Source organism: Thermobia domestica, chromosome 7 (assembly GCF_964235325.1).
Source record: "Thermobia domestica chromosome 7, izTheDome1.hap1.1, whole genome shotgun sequence".
Taxonomy (NCBI): Eukaryota; Metazoa; Arthropoda; class Insecta; order Zygentoma; family Lepismatidae; genus Thermobia; species Thermobia domestica.
In genome coordinates, this window is record NC_137460.1 from 30,522,937 (window position 1) to 30,548,639 (window position 25,703).

Genomic DNA, 25,703 nt, shown 5'->3' on the forward strand with positions numbered 1-25,703 from the left:
ATGTGTTCAAAAGACTGTTGTAGGTTCTTTCTTGGAGTTTGATGTTACTACCCAATTTAATTCTAGACAATTTGATATGCCTGATTTCGTAGTTGTAATGTTCCAAACTGATAGAAGTGGCAAACAAACAGCAGATGCAAGTAAGTTTGATCATTGTAAGGTAAAGAATATCTATCTTAAGAATGGGAGGAATGAGGTATTTCCAAAAGAATCAAGAAACTTAGATATTGCTAACAAGGATTATTTCAAGATGTACGAAGATTATACTGCATTTAAGAGAATAACGTGTGGCAACACCGAAATGTACTATGACCCTAAAGAGTTTATAGATAACAGACCAATGTATGTGATTAATTGTAGTAAGAGGAAGAATGTATCGGTAAATGAGAGAACAAACATAAAGATTGTTGTAGACTTTGCAGAAGCTGTGGCTGCTGATACTATATGTTATGCGATTTTAATTGGGCGAAAGAACTTTACATATGATCCCAAGAATGAGAAAGTTGTAGAAGAGTTTTAGATAGTTAACAAAATATCAACGGACATATAGAGATTTTAAGGGTGAGCGTTTTGCTCACCCCTTACGGTTCAAGAATCTAAGAGCCAGTATCACCGACCCTTTATCAGTTAACCATAAGCGACTTTAAAGGGTATCGAAAAGATACCCTTGCATCCTCAAACTGTTTTCATTAACGATTGTTTTATCGAAGTTTTTCCATCAAACGAAATTGACGAAAATGATTAAATATTTTTGGTGAAGATAAAAATTGAAAAGTGTTCATTGATTTTCTATATAATAAACACGATGGCAAACACGTTGATTTTTTAAACAAGCTTGGAAGTCTTGAGCAGAAAGAGGTTATTGGATTAAGAGAATTAGAATTAAATACAGAATATAAGATTGTGAAAATGGAAAAAATTAAAACTAAGTTTGGGAAGAGCATATTAGCTGAGTGTGAGAAGTTCCAGGTTTTTCTTCCACCTAGATTTACAAAACACTTAACAGATAAAATGATTGATGAGATCGCTAAAGATGGAATAAAAATCAAATACACTGGTTTGAAAGGTAACTATCCAACTGTTGAGTTCTGTATGTAAATCCAAAAATGAACGAAAATGAACAAAAATATGTTGTCAGAAGTAAAAAATGGAGTGTTTAGAAATGGATCCCCAAAAGAAGTTCATTCTTATTAATTACTTCAATGTAATTGTGAAAAATGTGCAAACCGAAGTTCAAGTAATTTTTGATATTAACGGTTGTCTATTCAGCTTGAATTACGATCAGTGGACAGAGTTTAAGAAGTCATTGTTTCCTATAGAGAACGAAGTTAACAGAAGATTCCATTATCAGTATCCGAACTTGTAATTTTAAGTATTTTCTAAGTGTTTTATGGTAATAAAGCCATAAAACTGAGATCTTTGGATATACACAATGCATAAGGAGAAGCAGTACTTTTGAATGTCATTCGAATTTTAAATATCCATACATAAATAAGAGATTTATTTGAGTTTTTTGTAATTATATCCTCAGAGTTATGCAATTTATAAGACATTCGATAGATAGGAAATTTATTTGTCTATTGATTGCCGTTTGAATTTTGAAAATCGGTTAATAAACAACGGAGATATAACAAATTGAAAATAGTATCCTTAGAGGTATGCAACCCACAATAAATTCAAAAGATGGCAAATTTATTTCTCTGTCGAACGTCGTTTGAATTTTTGAAATCGGTTAATAAACAACGGAGATATAACAAATTCGGAATAGTATCCTTAGAGGTATGCAACCCACAATACATTCAGAAGATGGTGAATTTATTTCTCTGTCGAATGTCGTTTGAATTTTGAAAATCGGTTAATCAGGAGCCGAGATATTAAATAAAAACGTTATTTGGGGGAGGCACTGCAAGTGTTGCCAACTCATTTTTAACAATTATCATATTTATTACTAATGGGGTGAATTCATCCCTATATGTTTTAAAGCGATATCTTGAAAAATTAAAATCCTGGAACGTTCCGAAAAAATATATGGAGTTGGATACACTGCATGGTAAAAAGCCATCTAGTGAGGACAGCATGTTCAATTTGTGAGTTGTGAATTTCTTTCTTTTATTTGAGGAAATCATGTTGAGGAAATCATGTTGAGCTATATGTAAGTCATTCTCTCTCTTGCTGGAGGTGGAAGGATATATGACGTAGTCCCATCTCGCGGGATTTCGTCATAGTTATTGCGTAGTCCCATCTCGCGGGATTACGTCATAACAGCGCCATCTGGTGTCTACTGCTAGAAGTTCTGTTGAAGGAAGAGCGGCTAATGTGTATATAGGTATGTTAGTGCGAGAAGAAGGAAAGAGAATCGGATTGAATGATCCTGTGCTGGTACTGGAATCGTTCAAATGAATCAGTGACAGATCACCTGTTCCGAAGTTGTATGTATTCCTTCTTATTGAGTTTTTAAAGCTAATTACTAACGGATTTTCATGATTCAAGTGTCAAATGAAAGCTTATAAACTGGAGATTAAGATACAATAAATATATTTTGTGTGGGATTCCATTATAAGTTTTTAATTATAAGTTTTTATGATTTTAAATGTCATAAAAGCATATTCAATCTCACTTGAGGGTATCCTTCTGTGTTAAAGTGTAATGGTCAATGGCGACTTCATAAATTTATCATTGAAAAAGTGGCCCAAAAAAAGTGGTCCGTACAGACGCCTATACTACTACCTACCGACTTTACGAAGTGAATTTTATTCTTCCTTAAAAAAATAAAAAAAAATGATACGAAAGCAGAATAATTTGACCATTCATTGCAAATTTCTGGTATGTAAGTTTGTCGTTGATTTGATGTTATGCGTTCAGTTGAAAGCTCAAGGAAATTTACTCATATGAAAACATTTCCCGAAGTAAAAATAACACATTTTCTACTGAATTAAACACTTGGATACACAAGCTTAGAAAGATACTGATATCAATGAGTTTTTCTGATAATATTTCTGTACAATTAATGAACTACTTCACAAATTAACAGTTTTTTTTATGATAATCGCGCTTATCTTAGTTTCCTTTAGCCAATGACCATGTTCGTAAATTCTTTATATTTGTCCATGTGAATATTTATAGATAGACAGAACTGTTTCGAACACATAAATTAACATCTAAACTAGAGATGCAAAAAGGCCGGCTTTTTTGAATCGACGGTTTTTTTTTTACATAAAAAGCCGGCCTTTTTGGGGAAAAAACGAGAATTTTGAAAATTTTGGCTTTTTTCATTTTCATGATTTTTCTATCTAAATAGCTTTCTTATAGTATATTCTATAGTTAGATAAGAATTCCATGACCTAAATGCGATATTTCGCTCTGAAATTCACCATCAAGGTGGATGGAGCACATGTTTTACGAATTAAAGCTAACATGAAGAATGTAGTATTTGAGGGCAATTTTAGAGGCTACTTAACTTTATTTTAACTTTTGAGTTATCGACATCTTTATTCTTCTCTAGATCATTTTAGTTTGTAGCGCCAAAGTTAAACTTGCCCGTTTTTCTATTTATTCTTCAAAGCGTAAGTTTTTCAATAGCTACATCCGTCAAACCGTACTTCCACATTTCTGTTATACTGTAGTTATGAAGTGATTTAGCATTAACTTTCCGGACACAACTTTGAATATCAATTTATACAAATAATCAGTAGCGGATTTAGAAAAGTACTTTAGGAGGGGTTTTTCTGATTGTTTCGTTTTCTAAAAATCTCCTAATTTTATTTGGGAGGTGCTTGAAGTTTATGAGTACAGGCATAACTAATATTTCATTTCATTTATATGTTTAGCAATAATATTCCGGATACAACCTTAAAGATCATTTTATACTGAGAATCAGTGGCGGATTTAGAAAAGTGTTTTGGGAAGGGTTTTTTTTACTAATGTTTAGTTTTTCTAAACATTTGTAATTTTTATTTGACGGTAGCTTAAAGTTTATGAGTAAAGCCATAACTAATAGATATTTCGTTTGTTGCAGACATTCCGTAACTTTGGGGTACAGGCTTCAGTCCGAAAGACCGCCCCCCTAAACTTCGCAAAACTGCCACTGCTGGTAATTAGTAATAATAACGATTTAAAAACAATAAGAAAGGAAGTCGGCCAACTCACAGTACACGCACTATTTCTACTTCACAGATGGAATGAAGAAAAGCTTTGGCAGAATGGTCGAATGCTGGATTGATTCCCGGACTTCCCGATAGAAGGGCAAAAGCTAATCACTCACTCATGTTTGTTGTGCAGTTGTATTTAGCTTAACTTAAATATATTCCGTAGTCCTTTTTTTTGGAAGGGGGGGGGGTCCGTAATGATATGTTGAATACCTCTTGTTAAAAATTCAGAAAACTTGAGGATTGGGTAAACCATGATGGTGCTTAAATAAAACTGTAGAATTTTGAAGAATATACAGAACCAAAAGGTCTAGTTGTGCAGCTTTTAAGTGTATAATATAAATCTAAGTATTTCTCTTATGTTTTATTTTAATTTTATTCTGTTTCAAAAAGAGCGTATGGAATATTTTGAAGTAAAAATACTGCATACAATTTTGCTAGTTATTTGTGTATTTTTTAAAAAGAAGTGTTTACTTTTAGGGTTGGCTGGTTTACCCCAACTTTTTTTTAATAAGTGGTTTAAACGAAAAAAATAAAAAAAAATGAAAAATGCGAATCGTGTGAACTTCATGGTGACGTTTCCAGATATCAAACCACCTGCAATAGTTTTATTTCCCTTTCACCTTTTAATCAAGTTGTCCCATGTTCAATTCTCGGTCGAACCATAACCCTTCTTTCATGCGTAAACCAAGTAGCGGTTCAGATGTCAGTTTAAGCGAAAGTCTTCTCCTTGATAACCTCGGTATTTCGTAAGGATGTTAATCCTAAACATACGAAACGAAACCAAATTGTATATTCCTGCATGCCTAAATGCCTGTTGTTTTATAAAGAAGCCAAGATTGCTTAAATATATTGATAGAAATTGACAAAATTTATCGATTGCCTACGTAGCTTCCAACATCAGCTTGGATTGGACTTTCAATGACATCTACGCACTAAATTTGTAATTTAATACCTCAGTTTTAGCGTGCTGATTATGATACGTTGACATTTAAATTTTATATGCAAAGCAATAAAATAATTTTTCCGTTATTGTCTTACATTTCAAGTAATGACGGGATATTCCCGATGGTTAGGGCGTGAGCTTCTCAATTTAAGAAATTTACTGACCGGACTTCTCTAAGCTTATGGGAGTTCTTCCGGCATAACCCCGCTGTTGCATAATAACACAAAGGCGAAACAAACTTATTTCTGTGAATATGTAATACAAATACATAAAGCAAAGAATCTAAATCAAAAAAACCTGGTTTAAACCAAAAAAGCCTCGGTTAAACATCCCCCCCAAAACGGGTTTTTGGCATTTTCAAAACAAACCATGGTTCTTGCCAACTCTGCTTACTTTTGTATATAGGAGGTTAAAAAAATCTTATTATATACATTGGTTAATCCTTTAAAATTCATAATGTAAATATATTGACGAAAAATCGTTTGAAATATCTTTTCGAAATTCATAGTTTATTTTCGAGGTTTTATATTATTATCAGCATCAACCACTAATTAAATGACTTTTTGTGTTATAAAGAAGCGAAAGAAAGTCTGCTTTAACAATTTAAAGCAGAAATTTGAAAAAAGCCCAAAATTTCCCAAGCAAAAAAGCGAAGCAGAAAAAACCGTTTTTTTTTCAAAAAAGCCGTTTTTTTCCCGAGCCCTTGCATCTCTAATCTAAACCAACATACATATATATGGTAATACAGTAATGATTACAAACTAGTTCAAATTGGCTAAGTACTGAATAAAATGATATTGAATTTCTAGTTTTATGTTCCACAAATATGCTCTGTAGGCTAACAGAGACTAATGACTAATTAAAGTGAATGATTATAAAATAATATGTCGAACGATCATATGGAAGGAAACGTCAGGAAAATGAAAGGACCCACGGATCTGCTGTCGAAAACTGTCACGACCTCGGATCGAACCAGGTACCACCCTAGCAACTAGGTGAACGCTCCACCTGTGATTCACTTTGTCCTCTTATAATGGATATTTCTAATGTGTCAGGATGTATAATAAATTCATTATTCCTTTCCAGTAAGCGATGCAATCTAAGAATACCAATCTATATGAACGAAACTTGACAGAGGGCTGAATTATTCAAAGATTTTAGGATTTTCTTGTCTTGTTGAAGAAAATTTACAGAACACAATACTTTCTATATCTAACTTTTTCCAAGTATAGCACCGTAGACCAAACATAATTCACGACAGAAAAATTAAAAGGTGTACGTATGCTCAGTAAAATATTTTATGTAAGGTCCTTGAAAAGGTTGAATTATCAAAATAATAATACATGTAATGCATAATGAATTCGTGGCATATATAATGCGTTATCTGCTAATATACCTCCTGTTCAGATTCAAAAAATAACTAGCACTAGGTAGGCATGGCAACTGGAAATACGAGTCTTCCGTATTGATAACTTAAATCCAAAATATGAGTGCCCATGTACTAAATCGTGTTGTATTATTATGGTAACTACTTTTGAGTATTGGTGCTTAGGACAGAAGAAAAATCTAGAGCACTGCTCTTTTTCCTAATGCTCTTTCGGGAGGCTAACAAGTTTTTTTTTTTTTTTTTTTTTTGTTACAGCTTTCTTCAACTAAAATCATCGCTATGACAAACTAACTACCGTTGTGGAAATATAGTAAAACGATAAAGCCACTATAAACACGATTCTTATAGCATTACGGTAAGAATCTTAATAGTAATAATGTTGGGTGACGAGCTGTTAATATCTACAAGTGCAGTATGATACGAATTTCTATAAAGACCATTTTTATACGCATGGAGAGCATTTCGGTGGAGAAAATCGTATATTTGCAGCCGTAGTGTAATAACCTGAAGATTCATTTATAATATGTACGCAATCAAATTTTCAACGTGTACAGTTAAGAGTTTGAGACATGACTAAGCGCCAATAAAATATGAACTTAATATTTGTAGCTATAATGGGGTGATGTATTCTCAATCTACCCGCGATTTATTGTTAATTTGAATTGATGTAGTAGCCACAATCATAATGTTTCAAAGCTACTGATATAAAAAAAATTATATTATACGTATAATATATTTGTAATAGTACATTACAGGTCACTTTTATTCTGCTCTAAACTAAGAGAAATGTCTTATTATCATGTTGTTTTATATACAGTATTTTACTTCTGTCCCACTTTTACACTAAATTTATTTGTAGTTCATAGTAAGAAACTAAATATGGAAATATTCCTCGAAACTTTCAATAGGGGCTAACTGTTTAACCTGACTTTTTAACCATTCTTCATGATTTTTATCCTTTTTGAAGTGTGCCACAGGCTGATGAAGAAAGTTGTTTTTTTCGAAAGGGGTACCTGTTGCACGTACAAGGTAAATTCTGTTACATATTTTTTCAGGTGAGTAATAGCCTTTCCGCTTTTTCTCAATGAAATTACTTACTTCTAGAGTGAGTTTTGTTATGAGTTTTAAGGTTACCTTGAGTCAAAAATAATTTCCCACAATCTAAACATTTAAAGTTGTACTCTCCTCTATGAGTCTTCATGTGTTGTGAAACACCATATAATCTGGTAAACCTCTTCCCACATTCCTTACATGCAAAAGGTTTCTCATTACTGTGTACGGACATGTGACTCTCAAGACAATATTTGAGAATGAATTTCTTCCCACATGTATCACATTCAAAATTTCTTTCTCCTGTGTGGATTTTCTCATGTTGTAGTCGACCAGCATATTGAATAAACGTCTTTGAACAATACGAACACTTGTAGGGCCGTAGACCAATATGAATCATAACATGCTTTTGAATATCACTTCTGTGGTAGAAAACCTTCTCGCATTCATTACAGGTGTAACTGCAGTTCTTTATATGGCGTTTCATATGGCGCACTAAAACGATTTTAGAATTAAAATATTTCCCACATTTATCACACGTAAAATGTTCCGTCTTATTATGTGTTTTTGCGTGCACATTCAGGTAACTCTGCATTGTAAACGCTCTACCACACTTACTGCAAACGTACTTCTTGTCTGTGGAATGAGTTTTCATGTGAATATAGTATTTATCACGTTGTGCAAAACATTTACCACAAATATTACATGCAAACTGTTTTAGTCCGGTGTGCAGAATCTTATGTTTTATTAAGCTTCCCTGCTCGGTAAACCTCGTGTTACATATTCCACACTGATATCTTTTCTCCTTGGTATGTACTACCAAATGTTTTTGCAAATAATTTTTGTGAGAGAATGATTTTCCACAATAATTACAGTAATACGATTTCACTCTTGTATGATTGTTATGATGTTTTTTGAAGTAATCTTTGTTGGAAAAACGTTTTGGGCAGTATTCACATGCAAAATATTCCTGAGGATGATGCTTACCTTTCATATGTATTACCAGGTGCGCTTTTGCTATGTATCCTTTGCCACATTCTTGACAATTGAAAGGTCGCTTTTCACTATGACTATAACTATGCGATTTCAGAGAATATTTAGAACTAAATGATTTGGAACAAATCTCACATCTGTATTCCTGATAATTAATATGAACAAATTTCATGTGTTGCCGTAGGCGATGTTTTGACGTAAAAGATTTTCCACATTCGTAACACTTCACAGGTTGAGAATCATTGTTCATAATTGTCTTATGTTGATGTAAACACTGTTTTGATGCGTATGATTTTCCACCACCTGAACACTTCCAGTGTCTACATGAAACTTTATTTTCAACTAAGTCATCTTTCTGGAAATTCACTCTGTCAGTAACAACGGCATGGCTTTCTCCAGTTATTGGTTCTGAGTACATGGAGTTTGTGTTGCCTTCAACGAACTCTGTAGGTTGCTTCTCAACTGATTTCTGAACCTTAGGTGTCCACCTGAAATATTGCAAAATAAATATGTTATTTTAACATAAAATAATTTACTTATTTTTGACACAAAATTCAAAATAGTACGTCAGAATACAAATCCAAGACTTTGGTAGAGAGACTCAGGAATAAAAGTATAGAAAAAATGTAAGGAAGAATAAACGCAGACAAAACGAAAATATAGAAAAACTTTGTACGAATATGTTAGGAGATACATCAAGATTCGTATAGATGAGCAAATCACGCGAGTGGTAAATTTCCATCTAAGAGGAAAATAAAAAAAATAGTATACATACATACACATATCTATATTCCCATAGATTATAAAATATATTTTGAGATATCAACATATATGTCATACGTTGGGAACCAGTATACTCCTCACCGTTATATTTTATTTAATCGAAAATTTACTTTATCATTCTTTGTTATAAATTCATTTCAATATACGGAAGTTTGTCGGCATCGTAATACTACAAATTGTAGATTAATTAGGACATCGAATAGTTGTTTGGGCAAATTGGTTACCTTTAAATATCTAGAATCAATACTAATATACCAAAACCATATCCAAGAAAAAAAATAAATGTTGGTTAAAAGCAGGGAATTCGTTTATTATTGTTCGAACTCTTTTGTGGCCGCATTCTGTCGAGGAGTTTGAAGCTTAAAATATATACAGAACGATAATAATGGTTGTGCTGTATGGTTTTAGAAACATCTTCGCTTACTCTGACGGAAGAATGGAGAAAGATATTTCAGAATAAAATCGTTCGACGATTATTCGACCCGAAGAGGACCGGGAATGGCGAAAAGTTCATAATGAGGAGCTCCGTAATTTAGACCGTATACCAAACATTGTTAGGATCATCAGGTCTAGGAAACTCAGAGGAGCAGGTCAAGTACCCAGAGTCAACGAAAGTACGAACGCTTTCAAAGTTCTCATTGGAAAACGACTATTAAAGAGGCTTAGGCACAGATAGGAAAACAATTTAAGATGTATGAATGTTCAACATTAGATGCTGACTTACCTGTATATTACTGTATTATTTCTCGCAATATTAAATACCATGAACATGTCATTTAATTAGCAATTCTTCTCATTACACTTTGGTTGGTCTTCATTTAAGAAACGATGCTTAAGATTTACTATTCGGATTTCCTGTAACTGGAATTCTGTATACTATGTCGTGCAAGTTATAAGTTATATTTAATCACAATTTCATGTATTATGCAATTAAACAGCTTCCGTTTAATTTACTAACTGAACTCTCCAGTATTAAGAATATTTCTTATATTGATTATTTACTACTAAAACGTTTTCTAGTCTGAAAATTTAGATGATAGGTTTCATATAAAGCAAGCCCTACTACGTTTAGAAACTAGAAAAAAACAGAACTAAGTAACAGTATATAATTCCATTTATGCAAAAATGTACATTTCTGTTTAGAAAAAGCTAGAAAACTTTTCAGAGTCTTATACCACAAAGGTAAGCCTGGATATATCACAACTCCTGCAGATCTACGCACTGGTAATTGCATTTGCTCTCCGTCCTTTATATAAGGTTTTATCTGAAAAACGTATACCCTTAAACGTTTTCGTACTTCAACTCATAGTGTCATACATCCTGCAACTTTTCTGCACAGTAAACCCTCTATAGCTTGAAATATCTCCAGTCAGAGAAAGTATTACCTTCCACGTATGGTAATGAAATTCTCGTTACAAAAGATATACATATGCGGACAACAGCCGAACCTGTTGGATCAGTCTTCGTAAAGAACTTCTCAAATCTGAAGATCGAAGATTCGAAACCCTGTCTCGGTTATTTTCGATTAATTTTTTAAACATGAACATATGATAAAATAATTAAATTGCAAAGTTTGTTACACAAGTAAATTTGAATTCTAAAGCTTTGAGGTTTATTGCCTATATGATTTTCTAAACTTTAATTCAAGAACAGATACAAGATTTCTCGGTATAAAATATCTAGAATTTTCAGCGACACTTGGATGGGTGTGAAATTAGACTGAAATAAATGCAAGAAAGAAAAACATGTAATTAGATATTTATACGTCGAACTAATATTATATCTGAAAAATATATTTCTCTTCCAAATCTACTTGATAAACAATTAATCTTAGAATACTGACAAATTAAAAAATAGATAAAGTACACCACTCTCTACAATGAAGGTAACATTATCTTTACCACCCGAATATACATATCCATCATGAAAACGAATGATAGTGTCTGATGAAGACAAAGACACTTTGCTGAAACTATAACGCTATTATTTATTAAGTAATATATGGTTTAGTCAGAATTAGTCGTTTATTGTCTGCAAGAAGTTCCAAAGTTAAAATGGATGGCATTTAGACGAAGAGTTGTTCTCCGAGCTGCATGAAGAATTTCGATATCATTTTCTTCCGAACAATCGTCCGATATGAATTTTTAAAAATTCTTAACTTCCTAATGAAAAGCGGTGTAAAGTTTCAAACAAAAGAAACAATACATATTTTCTGTATGAATGAAAAGTTTGAGACAACCGAAAAACTGATCATATGATATTCAGTCGGTAATTATCAGCTCTTGACCAAAAGATCGGCGGCCAGAAAAATAAATCTCCAAGGTCAATTTTATTCACTTTTTTTTGAAGCGAGGTGGAAAATGAAGAATTCAAAGGAATTATGTATATACTAACAAACCGTTGTAGTAACCATTTTTATAGAATCGACATGTTACTTTCTGGGGTGTTTATATATTAAGGAATGGAACAATAAAATTCGCTTTCTCATAAGTTCTAAATATGTACGAAATACGAGCCATGCAGCCCTGTTTTCAAAAAGCTTATTTCGGTGCAGGGTGAGAATTAATAGTGGAAACACGCCCCACACCAAATGTATCACTTTGCTATTGTAAATGATTATCGTCATTAATGAAATGAAGGTAACCACACAAACAGTTATCACGACATATTTAATAAATGTCAACTCTGGAAAATGTGGCTATAAGAACGTGCTCTTAGTATTTCATCCAGTGTTATAGAGCTGGATAGTCATATTCACACTACTGTACTTTCAAACATGTTTTTCCATAATTATAATTATACACAGTATTGCAGTTTCGAGATGTTGATAAGCAGAAAGATGCAAAAATGAGCTGGAAAGAGAAAATATGAAATAAGGGAGTTTTGAGAAGTGAATGAAAAAATAAGAATAACGAATTTGAAAGTAAAAAGGGAAAATAAATGGTTGCAACACTGTCAAAGGATAAGTAAATATACAACAGTTGGCTTCTAAGAGATACTTTGAACAGATTAGTCTGGAGGAAGAAAGAGGAGGCAGAAAAAAGTGCCAGGTCCTGGACAATATGAAGACCGAAAATTCGGATGCTTCCACAAAACTTATCGTTGAGAATAGAAATGAAATATTGGATTGCTGTAAGGATCTGCTAATGTGACAGAACACTTATGTGGCAGTACGGTTATAGTTATACTCATAAAAAAGCACGTAGGATTTGTTGTCTTTATGAGTATACATAGTAACGCTCTTTCTTTGGGTAAAAGATTTGCGATAATTTATAACTTGTATTGATATTTTAAGAAAATATACATACGAATATAGTAAAGATTTTTCCGATTGACAAATTTTAGTTGAACAGTTATATGGGACGTATTGGAAATGGCAAACAAATATATTATTGTTTTAATTTCTACCAGTACGTTAGAAGAAAAAGTAGAAAATTATGAACAATTCCACAATTGCTAGGAAACACTGCTTTCTGTTCTTGGTGAGTAACAGTTTTGACCCGTACTAAGTATATGCTCTATGTATTGATTAATTGTTTGATAAACACATTACGTTCCCAGACTGTAAGCATCAAGCTCGACACTGCTGAGGTCAGTTCGTAGGTGTTATTTCACCTACGAAGAAAGTCAGCTGAACTCTAAGACCGAAAAAAATTGTTATTTTTCTTGTTATTGTACATGTTAAGTATCTATATTCCAAATGATAAAAATTAATCCTTAAATATCTCAGCAAGAATCGAACCCAGGACCCAAAAGATGTGAAACACACGCTTAAGCCATTACTCTAAGACATCAGTGTTAAGTAAGAGGAAAAAAGACTCGTATTCAGAATCCCCCACTTTTACAATTTTAATGTTGTAGCAATGCTAAACATTGATTTCAGTCATGACAAAATATTAAAGTGTCATGTAGAGACAATAGTCCAGAGAACTAATTTAAATTGAAGTACAAAAATATATACAAACACACAGGGATGCGAAAAAGGTAATGGTCGTCTTTCAAGGGATTCTAACTCTTAACAGGCACTCCTCCTGACTGGAATCTGGCTTTTCAGACCAACGAACTATCTTTTTAAACAAGTTAAATAACTTAGAGAATGTTTCTCTGTAATGTATGTATCATATTTGTACTCGTTTCAGTCAATGTTTAATTTTACCAATAACTCTTTAAAGAACTGGGACAAGAACACAGAAACAACTGGGTCGGTTACAATCACACACTCTTTCACCGGGAATCCAACCCAAGACCTCGTGCACCAAAGAACGGAGCACAAATATATGAAGTAGTAAGACAATGAGAAAGAATTTTTCCAATGTAAGTGATATAAAACAGATAACCGAAGAATGCAATTGTTTATACTATATTACCTGTGCTTCCGTATTACATATAATTATTGTTAGCAGTTGTTGTAATTGGTTTGTTGAAATTTTGTCTTAAGTAATATTAGTGGATATTGTTGCAGTATTAAGATAATAGGAATTTTAACGCCTTACTTGAGCATCGAGGATATACAGGGTGGCCCAAGAGGTAGACATTTAATTGATCAAGTATGACATTTTAATTTATTAAAATAACGAGTTTTCTTCCGTTTGTTTCGAGCTTAAAGTCCAAAAGAAGGGGGCACGGTGGCTCACTGGCAGAGCTCTCACTTCCGGTGCTTAGAACCCCTGGTTCGATCCCGGTTCGCGTGGTATGGACTTTGTTGTGGACAAACACCGTGCTCGTGAGTCTTCTCGGGGTTCCACCGTTTCCTCCCTCTTTCTTTATTTCATTCATTTCTCATAATCACCGTCTCCTTTAGCCTGACCGGCAAAATCGTGGGACGTAAAACTGAAAGACTTTATTCTCTTTTTTCATGTCAAAAGAAGTCAAAAAAAAATAAAAATGAAATGAAATTTTTGAGTTTTACGTCTCACGATTATGCCGGTTAGGCTAAAGTAGACGTTGATGATGAGTAATGAATGAAATGGTGGAATGAAGAAAATGGGAGGAAACAGAACCCCGAGGAATTCCGCGCACACGGTGTTTGTCCACCACAAAGTAGACTTGGCGGGCGCTGGGACCGAACCAGGTACCCCAAGCACCGGAGTTGAACGCTCTACCACTGAGCCACCGCGGTCCCTCAACAAAAAATAATAGATTAAGACAAATAATAGGGATCCGTATGGACAATAAGAAATTACATAAAATGCCTAATTCAGACCAGTACGAGACGGTATATCTACTTTTGCGCCACACTGTATGTTATGTGAAACTACCGTTTAAAAATATATTTTCGGGTACTTTACATTTTTTCAAGATACATTATATACATTATATTTAGTCGTATTTAGTGTTTTATTCAGTCTCCTTTAAAATGAGGGATCTAAATCTTGAGAGCAGATATGTCAAACCGTTGGCCCGCGAAGCTGTGATATGTGGGCGGGTTTTTAAAGAAATATAGACAACGAAGAATTATAATGTAAAAAAAAACTTAAACTAAAGCCATTGGCTTTTACACCTGAAGGAAACGTAAATAGTATTGAAAAAAATAACATTTGTACTATGTTTTCCATTACGTCCATTATGGTAACAATGCTCGTTAAAGCACAAGGATACTTTCATAGCTATCCCTTTTCCGTATGAATCAAGAGGAGTAAAATTTCGAATTCGTATTAACAATTTTTAACATTTAGAGTATATTTACAACCACAAATGTTATGTTTCTGTTATCTAACTTTTACAAAATTGAATTTCTTTAAAATGGATTTTATAAAGGACATTGGTTTTATTTTTCATTGTCGCCCGCAATATGATGCTCAACTGGTAAATAGCTTGGTGGGTTGAAAACAAGGTTGGGCATCCTTGACCAAGTGAGATACTATATTCATTATCTTTATAAAGGAGCGAATCTAAGCTATGGGCAAGCGGGTGGCTTCGAGTAGTTAGGATGGTTCGAGTACTCGTAAACCTCAGTTTCGGTTTGTAATACGAACCTGTACCAAATCGTTAACCGAACAAAAAGAGTCATAGTTTCCATTGACTATTACACGATTCTTCGTGTCAGAAAAGTTTTAACGCAATTTTCTTCAGTGAAATATATGTCACTGACGTCTGTCTTGCCGCTTGTAGACCAATTTTCTCTGCATAAACCTATGAGTATAGAAATTACATCATTTTCTTCTTTATGTCCTTGCGTGTTTGTATACCTTTTTGTTTTTCAATTTGTTCCCTCGACTATTGTTTGTATATGACACTTCAGTTTTTTATCATGACTGAGATCAGAGTTTCCGTCATTATTATAACACAGGAATCGAAAAGATTTGCACATCGCTAAATACACTGTACATTGATTGTTTTCTTCATTTTACATAAGAGTGATGTTTTCGAATAGCTCACGGGTCCCTACAACTTTACGGTCCTAGTTTCGATTTCCGCTGAGTGAATAAGGGAAATTTTTGATCATTTTTAATATTGATACTTCTGATATATAATAACATAAAACATTCAATTTTTTCGGTCTTACAGGTGAGACAACTTTTTCGCAGAAATACCAACAATACGTATACCAAGTGAAGCCAGACCTATCAACCTTCATTCGTTTTGTATGTGAATGCAACGTGTTCAGCAAACAATTCTTGAATACATAAGATACATCCTTAGTTCGGGTCAAAAATATGACTCATCAAGAAAAAAAGTTTCTAACAATTGTGGAATTGTTCGTAATTTTCTACTTTTTCTTCTTCGCCTTCTATTACTGCTGAGGCTAGAAATAATATTTTTGTTCGCCATTTAAAATACGTTTCATATATCTGTTCGCCCAAAATTTGTAAATCGGAAAAATTCTTTAATATATTTGCATGTATAATATGTTAAAATATCAATATAACACGTAAATATTCGTAATTCTTTATCCAAAGAAAGGGCGTTACTTCGTATCTTAATAAGGCAACAAATCCTAAGTACTTTACTACGACTATCATTTCACTACCTTCATCAGTGTTCTGCCGCATTGGCAAATATTTCAAGCAACCCAAGCTTTCGTTTCTATTTTTAGCCTTAGCTTTTGTCAAGTCATCGGAAACTTCGGTCTTAATATCGTACAGGAGATGCAACTTTCTTCTTCCCTGCTCTCTCTCCTTCCAGACACTGATACTACCAAAGTATTTCTTATAAGCCAACTCATTCTTAGACAGTGTCATAACTAATGTCTTTTCTTTTCTGCTATCAAGTTCCATATTCTTCTGTCTTCCTTCACTCTTAGAATTTCTTTAGTTATTTTCTCTACCAAGTTGACTTTTCAATCCATCTCCATATCCACATCTCGAAATTTACTACAATGCATATACTTATAATTGCAGTAATATATGTGAAAGTAGAGAAACTTGAGTCGATTGTCTAGCTCTACATTAACACTGGATGGAAGACTCAGAGCCCGGTCTTATAGCCACTGTTTCCAAATTGGTATTTATCAGATATGTCGTGATAACGGTTTGTGTAAATATATGCCTATTTCATTAACAACAATAATTGCATTTCCAACAGCGAAAGAACGCGTTTGGTTTGACGCATGTTTCCTCTACTAGTTCTCACCCTGCTCCTAAATAAGCTATTTCAAAACGGGACTGCCTAGCTCATATATCATACAATATTCACTACTTACGAAAAGTGAATTTTACTGTTCCCTTTCTTAAGACATAACCTTTCTAGACAATTAACATTTCGTTCCTATAAGGTTGCTTATTAGAATTTTGGAAATATATATGCCTCACATCATTCTCTTAAGTTCTTCAATTTCCATTACCTCTCCTCAACAATCACTGAAAGTTGAGAAAATCAACGTAAAAGAAGGGGGAATATTTTCTTTCCGCAAAATTTCCTTTCGAAAAAAACAGCACCTCTGATAATTACTGACGGAATATCATATGATCAGTGTATAACATTCACGGTTATCTGAAACTTTACATTCACACGCTACACCACAGCAAGTATCTATTGTTTCCTATGTGTGTAAATTTCGTACTGTTTCTCATAAGCATATTAGGAAATATTTTAAAAATTTAAATCAGACGATTATCTACGAAAAGACCACAAGATTATGGAAGTTCTTCATAAACGAGAAGCATAAATCTTCGTTCTACAGAAAAGATAGATATCTACCTTCGTGGTGGCAAAAAAAAAAAAAAAAAATAATAAAGTTACCTTTTTTAGTGAGTGAATTTATTCAAAATATAATTATTTTAAGTTGTCAGTATTCTATGACCATTTGATTATCAAACATGTTTGCTGTAGAAATGTATTTTATCAGGTATAAAATTAGTTTGGCGTATAAATTTCTTTTTATATGATTCACTCTAATCTCACACCCATCCAGGTATCACTGATTATTCTACAATTTTATACAGAAAAGTATTGTGTTTGTTTTGAAACAAAAAGTAGAAAAAAACAGTACAATGTAGCTATACACGCTAATTTTAACACCAAAGCATTCAATTTGAAATTTACATGTGTAACAAATATTATCTCACAATATTATCATGTTTAAAGAAATTAGTAGAAAGCGTCCGATACAGAGCTTCGAACCATCGTCCTGAGCTAATCCATATGAAGTGGTCCAAGGCAGGTTGCTCGACCATCTCCGAAAATTATAAAAAGTGGAGTGTGATGAACCTTGTGTATGAGAAGATCAATAACACGAGTCACGTTTTCGGAGGTGCAATTGTTCCTGAATGCCGGCCATCTTTGTTGTCGGCGGAGTGCTATTTTCTGCAGTTGCAAGCATTTAAGAAAACCACATTTGCTAAGGACTTACTAATCGGAGGAACATGAAACAAAAACGCATGTGTACACGAGAGACCAACGTACACGGAGAATATATAATCGTGCGCCCAGAGACTCAGGGTTGCAAAATAATACATGAAATTACCAGAAAAAGTACAGAAAAGTGCACTTTCAAGGGGCTGTATTTTGGAATGGCATAAAGGTAGTGGTTCAGAATTTATGGTGTGAATACTAGGTCATGTACAGATTCTTCAGAGACATTCACAGCTATGATACCACTGTGGCCACAGAGTTATGGGGGTTCGAAAGTTGGAGTTTGTCATTTTTATGGCATTTTTGGGGCTTAATATCTCAAGATGGCAAACTGATAAAAAATTGCTGCTGCAGCCACAAAGCAGTTCTGTATGTTAATAAACTATTACAAAAAAATCATGACTGATATTACATGGAAAACAAAGGTAGGACAATGTTAAGGAAACACGTGCGTGACGATGGTATTCAGTGTATTAGTACTGACTGAGCAACAATGCAGTACAAAAAACAGAATTAGTTCTCAGTTTGTTACGGACACACATTTGGTAACAGGAAACTTCTAAAATTCGTCACTTGATGTAACATAACATCGTAAGGTATGTTCAGAAATTGGGGTAAAACGATGGAAGCTTCTTGTGCCTGGAATGGACTGATAGCTCGCAAATCGCTCTTTCAGTTCATCTTCATGTTAGAGACAACTTCAGTGGAAACAAAGATATACGTGATACCCTTGATGTGTTGTGAAGAAAGCTGAAAGGTATCGTAAGGTGTAAAGATCTGATCAATAACTGGCCTCTGCAAACTAGCCCTTGCAACTTCTCTCTTCATCATACCACCAACACCATCACATGCAATTTTACCGTGTAACGTAGCAAAGAAATGTCATTAGGTTTCCAGCCCAAAGTCTGCTTGATGGTGACAGAGATTCAATTCATGTTTTTGTACAAGCTGGACGCACCATCAGAAAAGTATGTAATCTTTGCTACGTGTGGTAAATGTTCTCGAATGTGACTGATAAGATGTTGCTGAAACACGTGAACTGCAACAGTATTATGCACTAAATGATCACTTAGTACGCAGAGACAAGAGTGCTTCTGTTCTCCACCTTGTTGGTAGTAGTAGACAAAAGGATGCAGAGTGGCTTGCTGATTTACCTAACGATAGGACTTTATTGCATCTTGGATGATAAATGTATAGTTTTCAGCAAAATCAGCCAAAACTATACACTCAGAATCACTGAGATTGTCTTTCTTGTATTTAAGTATTGTGCTTAAACCATGGAAATATAGTGATATGTTTTGAGATCCTCGAGTTTCTCACATAATGTTTCAAAAAAAATCGTCCGCATGTTAGACTACCGTAATCAGTTCAGTCCTATCAACTGTAATCCATTGTTTGTATTGAATAATGTCAGGGAGAACTCCACTTTCCATGGCTTCATCAAACATTCACAGAAGGGCAGATCTTCCTAGACAGTGTTTGCATGTTTGCATCATGCAGGTATTGCTGTTAATATTACATACGAGTAACTCAAGGATATCCTTGTATTCAACGTTTAGTTGTGCCCCATCAATCGTTAACTTTATATTTTGGTGGTACATACATACACAGACACTATGAGTACCTGCAACACGGGCAAGAATGCACCATTTAAGTCTCATGGCACAAAACTTAGCCCTGTGAATATCTGTGCATTCTGGATGGTTCTGTTTAAATGCCAGGTAAAGCTTGTTCAGGTTACATAACAACAGTCGTTTCTGTTTCTGAACCCTCACATGTCCTGCACGTAATGGTCTACAATCTTTCTTGCCTGGACACAAACGGTTGTATTCATCATAAAAATGGAGATCCTTTTCTGTTGTCTCTGGTGACACTGTGCCCCAGGTCTCATAAAATTCCCTGCTCACTCACTAGTTTCCTAGTAATCTTGACAGATGTTCTGACACATTAAATTCAGTTGCAATCTTCTTACGAGGCTATGTTGTTGGAAGCAAACTTAAGATTTTTACTTTTCTTCATTGGTAGCAATGGTACATTTCTCTTTTAATTGGCGTATCAGGATTTCATAATCCGAGAACACTTGTACGCTGTCGTCTTCATTTTTAATAGTTTCCTCGAAGGCAAGCTATAATAGTCTTCTTAGCCCTTGTGACACTTGGTCCATTTTGCGTTGAAGCTTACGTTTCCTTTTCTCGGCACTGACTTTTCGTACTTTTGACGGTGGCGATAAACATACATCATGCTGAATCTAAAGTTTCTAAGACAGATGTTGACGGAACAAATTCAACATCTCTGTTTATGTTTTAATCTACCAGGTTACTTGTACTAGATGCAAATAGTGCGGAGTAACAATTGGGACAAAGTGCTTTTCCTGGTATTAACTGAACAAAACCAGTCTTCTTCCATTGTAGCATGTGTTCAACGAGAATTTTTCGAAGTCTCTTTTTAATAGAGTTCTTATGAATGTTCATTGGGTCACAACACACACGACCGACCGATGGCTACATTACTCAAAATATCTTATTTCATGGTACTTCCACACTGTCACAGGTTCACAGTCAATTCGCAGACGAAGCAGCTCCTGTCTTTCTGTTTGCAAGTCCGAAATATACTTTAGTTCCTTTGCACGAATACTATATTTAGATTTATGGCATTCCTCATTAGTTGCATTTCCCACAGAGCACTCAGAGGTCATTTTCAGCGCACAACACAACCACCTTCCACTGTGGCTGTAACAAAACGACTGACGGATACTCCAAGCGGCTGACTGACACTTGGAGGGTAAATGCATGGATAACATAAACAATACAGATCGGTAGCTCCAGCATGAACGATTAACGCCGCGATTTCACTGCCACCTGCTACCTGTTTCCTCAAACTGTAAAGTAGAATGAATATCCATCCGATCAAAACATAAAATGCGATTCATGCACCGACTTGGCATCGTCACGCACGTGCTTTCTTAACATTGTCCTACCTTTGTTCTCCAAGTAATAACAGTCATGATTTTTTTGTAATAGTTTATTAACATACAGAACTGCTTTGTAGCTGCAGCAGCAATTTTTAGCAGTTTGCCATCTTGAGATATTAAGCCCCAAAAATGCCATAAAAATGACAAACTCCAACATTCGAACCCCCATAACTCTGTGGCCACAGTGGTATCATAGCTGTGAATGTCTCTGAAGAATCTGTACATGACCTAGTATTCACACCATAAATTCTGAACCACTACCTTTATGCCATTTTAAAATACAGCCCCTTGAAAGTGCACTTTTCTGTACTTTTTCTGGTAATTTCATGTATTAGTTTGCAACCCTGAATCTCTATTTGGGCGCACGATTATATATTCTCGGTGTACCTTGGTCTCTCGTGTACACATGCGTCTTTGTTTTATGTTCCTCTGATTAGTAAGTCCTGAGCAAATGTGGTTTTCGTAAACGCTTGCAACTGCAGAAAATGGCACTTCGCCGACAACAAAGATGGCCGGCATTCTGGAACAACTGTACCTCTGAAAACGTGACTCGTGTTATTGATCTTTTCATACACAAGGTTCATCACACTTCACTTTTTATAATTTTTGGAGATGGTATAGCAACCATTTTTGGACCTCTTCATATGGATTAGCCCTCCTTCAAGTTTGACAAGCTTTTTGCGGAGACTTAGTGCCTAATCACTCTAGGCTATCTCAGACACAGGTATTTCTTGAAGCTAATATAAAAGACGGAAGTAAAATGAAAGTCCCTTTACACAGATCTGTGGTGACTGAGATGAAGCAAAGGCTCATTTTTTCGCACTAGTCTCTGAAAGGGATTCTAGCTTTTTCTAAACAGAAGTGTACCATCTGCATTGTAGTAAGTACTTTGTTTATGTAGTGCTTACCATATTAGATCATAGTAGATTCTTCATATTTTAGTGGAAATGTAATAGAAGTACCTGAAGACTATCATAATGCTTAAAATCTGTGCATAATTTCTGAATAACGCATCCTCAAATTATTCAGTGATTCTTTCCTAATTAACGCGGTCTTATATATGTGATTACTAGCAGTAGAAGGAAAGAAGGTAAATGAAGTCACCACTTGCAGTTCACGAAATGTTTATTAAGTATGTATGTTCATGTTATTGGTCACGTGTTGAGAAATAAAAAAGCGGTACATAAAGTATATAATACTCTGTCTGCTCAGAATTGTTTATCGAATGACGGTTTTATTATAAGGTGCAGTTAGTTTATTTTCCGGTAGTTTTAATTTGCTGCGCTGCAGCAATCCCAATAGCAGAAAGAAATGTGCGGCATTTTCGAACTGAAGCAGGTAATTCTGTTTGAGATGTACCATAACAAATATTTCCTTGTAATTAGCATAAAAACACAATCGATACATGATTAATATCCTGGTAACCAAGGACACTGCAATACGCGGAATGAAAGCCTGCGGGAGACTTCCATAAGTAAATATTAATAATAAAAATTGCAATTAGCTCACTTTTCGTTAAAATAAATAATAACCATTTATTCATGGTAAATTTCGCCAAATAATTTGTATAGCAGCAACAGAAATGTGTTTGCCATTTTTAAAATTGTAAAATCTGTATATTGTTTAGTGTTAAAAAAGTTCCGAACTAAAATGTAAACTTCCTGGCTTTATTCGCTTGTAACTCGGGAGCATGGTCTTCGAGACAAACCAGAAAGTATTGAGGTATACTCCAGTAATTAATTCTCACGGAAAAATTAATAGAAAATAGTATTTAGCAAAATGTAAGATAATGTTTATTCATAGACGTTCTAGTTGAATTTATTAGAAAATATCAGTTTATGTCGCAAAGGCATATCATGTAAGCTTTGAGTTGGAAATTCTAATAATACATAAGAAAAATACAGAATGTTTCCACTACTTGGCCTATTTACGTGAAAATTTCCCGGCGAAAGACTGAGGCGTTGTTAAGAGTGGGATTTTTTTGCATCAACTATTTAAAAAAAACTTTCGCGTCATTCTGACACAACTGCTAGACTTTAAACATATGTTAAAATAATTTATGTCATACGAGAATAAAATTAGAAACCGTATATTTTCTTGGGAAAATGTCTAGTTTCCCTCTGCTACTTCCCTCTTTGGGGAATATTCAAACTGGAATTATACAAAAGGAAAGATCACTTAACTACAATCCTAATCAGGTATGGATTGTATCTACAGTCCAATTAAAGGGTGTGAATAAACATTACTTTTAATTTTATTAAACTCAATTTTCTACTTTTTCATTAGAAGTGAAAACAATACGTTTCTTCTCTAACATTATTCAAGCAATGAAAACAATATTCACATAGTGTCTTAAAAAGATAATGAGGTGTCTTTTTTTTATATGGCAGTGCTGGGATGTTATAAGTGAGGAAAATGAGGGAAAAAACAAAACTTTTTTCGGAAATTTCCAAAATAGGTCCTGTTATGTTCCTGTGTTTGCAATATTCAAACTTATACGGAAGTATAGGCTAGTTACTTGCAATTCAAAAAGGTTAAAGTGTGTTTCTGTTTTAAGAAGTGCTGAAGTTATATAAGCTTAACTAAAAGTCTAAAATCTTGTCACAAGAGGAAAATCATATAAATGGTATATTTTTTTCAAAACAATCAAGGTCAATTTGGAATTATTTTTATGAACTATTATTGGCACATACTGAATGTAATACAAGGAAAAATATTAAGTTTTCCTTACTGTTCTATCCGAAGAATTGTTTGTAAGAGACTTATTATACGTTTTGTCCTAGCAAATTATATATAAAAAATAGAACATACATACTTCCTTCCTTAACCTATAAAGATTATGTGTTACAAGTTTACCGATGACACACCTAATAACCTGTTACAAATTAAGACTAATCTGAAACTTTGAAATCACAAAGATATTTTTCAAAAATAATGAAGCAGCTGAAACCATTTTCTTAACACCTCCAGTAAATTTCACCTCCTTTTCAGGTAGTATTAGCGGTTGGCAAGTTGAGATTTACTACCGTTAAACAAATAAAATTTGCAGGTTCAAATATACGTAGATTCTATTTTGCAACAATGATAGCTGAGGTTATACCCTAACTTCTTGAGAAAAAGCATTGGCGCCGTAAATCAATACATACCTTTGTATGGAAGAATCCGTCGAAAATGCAGCAGTATCATCTTCGGTATTACATTTTTCCTCAGCTTTCCTCACGTCATCCATGAATTTATTTACAACCACTAAATCTTTAGAAGATTGAAACTGTAACGAAGCATTCTTGATCGAGGAACTGTCTCCACTGAATTCTAATGGAAAACTTGAATAACTAGTTCCATCAGTTTCTACAATATTTTCGATTAACAGAGGTACATGTTTAGCTGACGATGCTAGGCTTGTTATGCTCACTTCTGTACTTATGTAATCAGTTCTGTCATTTGAAAAGTTTCTTCCACTAGAATTAGTTAAAAAAGGAACGTCATTCTTAGGAACAAAGCACGTCAATCCTGTCTTCTTAACCTTAAGATTTGAATCGCTTTCAGCAGATGCCGAGTTATTGCAGCTAGTTTGCTCGTGAACAGAAAAACTCTGTTTTGTATCTTTCACTTTATATTTCACCTCACTGGGATTAAAAATTTCAAATTTTACGTTAGTTTTAGAAACACTTAAATCAAGAGGAAGTCGCTCACATAAGACAATAGCTTTCTTAGTGAGAAACATTTTGCTTGGTGAAAAAAAAAAGAAAAATGAGCTTTTACTATGATAAATAAAAATAGTTCGTTAGAAAGCTGCAATGAAATATATTTTCCGCAAAATGCTACTTCGAAGTGAGACATCAATTTAAGTCACATCTATAACAACTTTAATTGCAGCGGGAAAGTTCCTTTATCATATTCAATAACCTGCAAAAGATGAATGGAATTATTATTCTGCAACAGATAAGCGTTATTATTATTTACAGGCTACTAAAGGATTCAAAGTTGTTCGTTATGTGTACACATCTTAGTAATTTGAGCAGTAAAGATAAAATTAACTGAAAGCATTCTGATTAGTATATTAAAATTTTAAGAAAATGTAATTTATCTAGTATATGGATGTGCAATAGGAAGTTTGTAATTTCACATATACGTACCTTTGACTAAAATGTTGAAACTTTGAAAATGTCAAATTTAGTTTTAGTAGAGAAACTTGGGTGGTTAGACAGAAAGCATTTCAAGATAACGACATGAGTCAACAAAAAGACTGTCTTCACCTCAAGAAATGAACATGCTTTAGCTTCTAAACCTAGCAACATGGAATCTTCGCAAAAAGTAATCTTCAAATAAAATTACAATGATGTATCCTTTGACGTACCCAGATAAATCATTACTGTATTCTGATTCCAAGTATTCAATTTTCAAGTATGCAATTTTCACGACAAATTGTCCAATGCACATCCCGTTGTACTTGTCTGGGATAAAGAATAAACCAGCAGTTCACAGTCTATGTTAAGGTGTATGGTTGCTTAAATGTAACGTCCGCTTTGAAAGACATTTTAAAATCCTATCATCAATGCAACTATTTAAGAATTATATGACTTCTACAATTCTACAATTATATGACTTCAATTCAATTCGACTTGAATATATTGC

The 25,703-nt window shown here is 34.0% G+C and overlaps 1 protein-coding gene across 3 annotated transcripts in view; it reads right to left on the reverse strand.

The window, feature by feature from the left end:
* LOC145689969 (uncharacterized) overlaps positions 1-25,703 on the reverse strand; it is a 58,104-nt gene that overhangs the window by 18,788 nt on the left and 13,613 nt on the right. For all 3 annotated transcript variants that reach the window (XM_081764374.1, XM_081764373.1, XM_081764372.1), the window contains exons 2-3: positions 24,215-24,974; positions 2,728-9,009 (exon numbers count right to left, since the gene is read on the reverse strand). In XM_081764374.1, coding sequence (XP_081620500.1) covers positions 7,569-9,009; positions 24,215-24,792 — 2,019 coding nt within the window. In that variant the 5' untranslated portion in view covers positions 24,793-24,974 and the 3' untranslated portion in view covers positions 2,728-7,568. The remainder of the gene's footprint in view (positions 1-2,727; positions 9,010-24,214; positions 24,975-25,703) is intronic.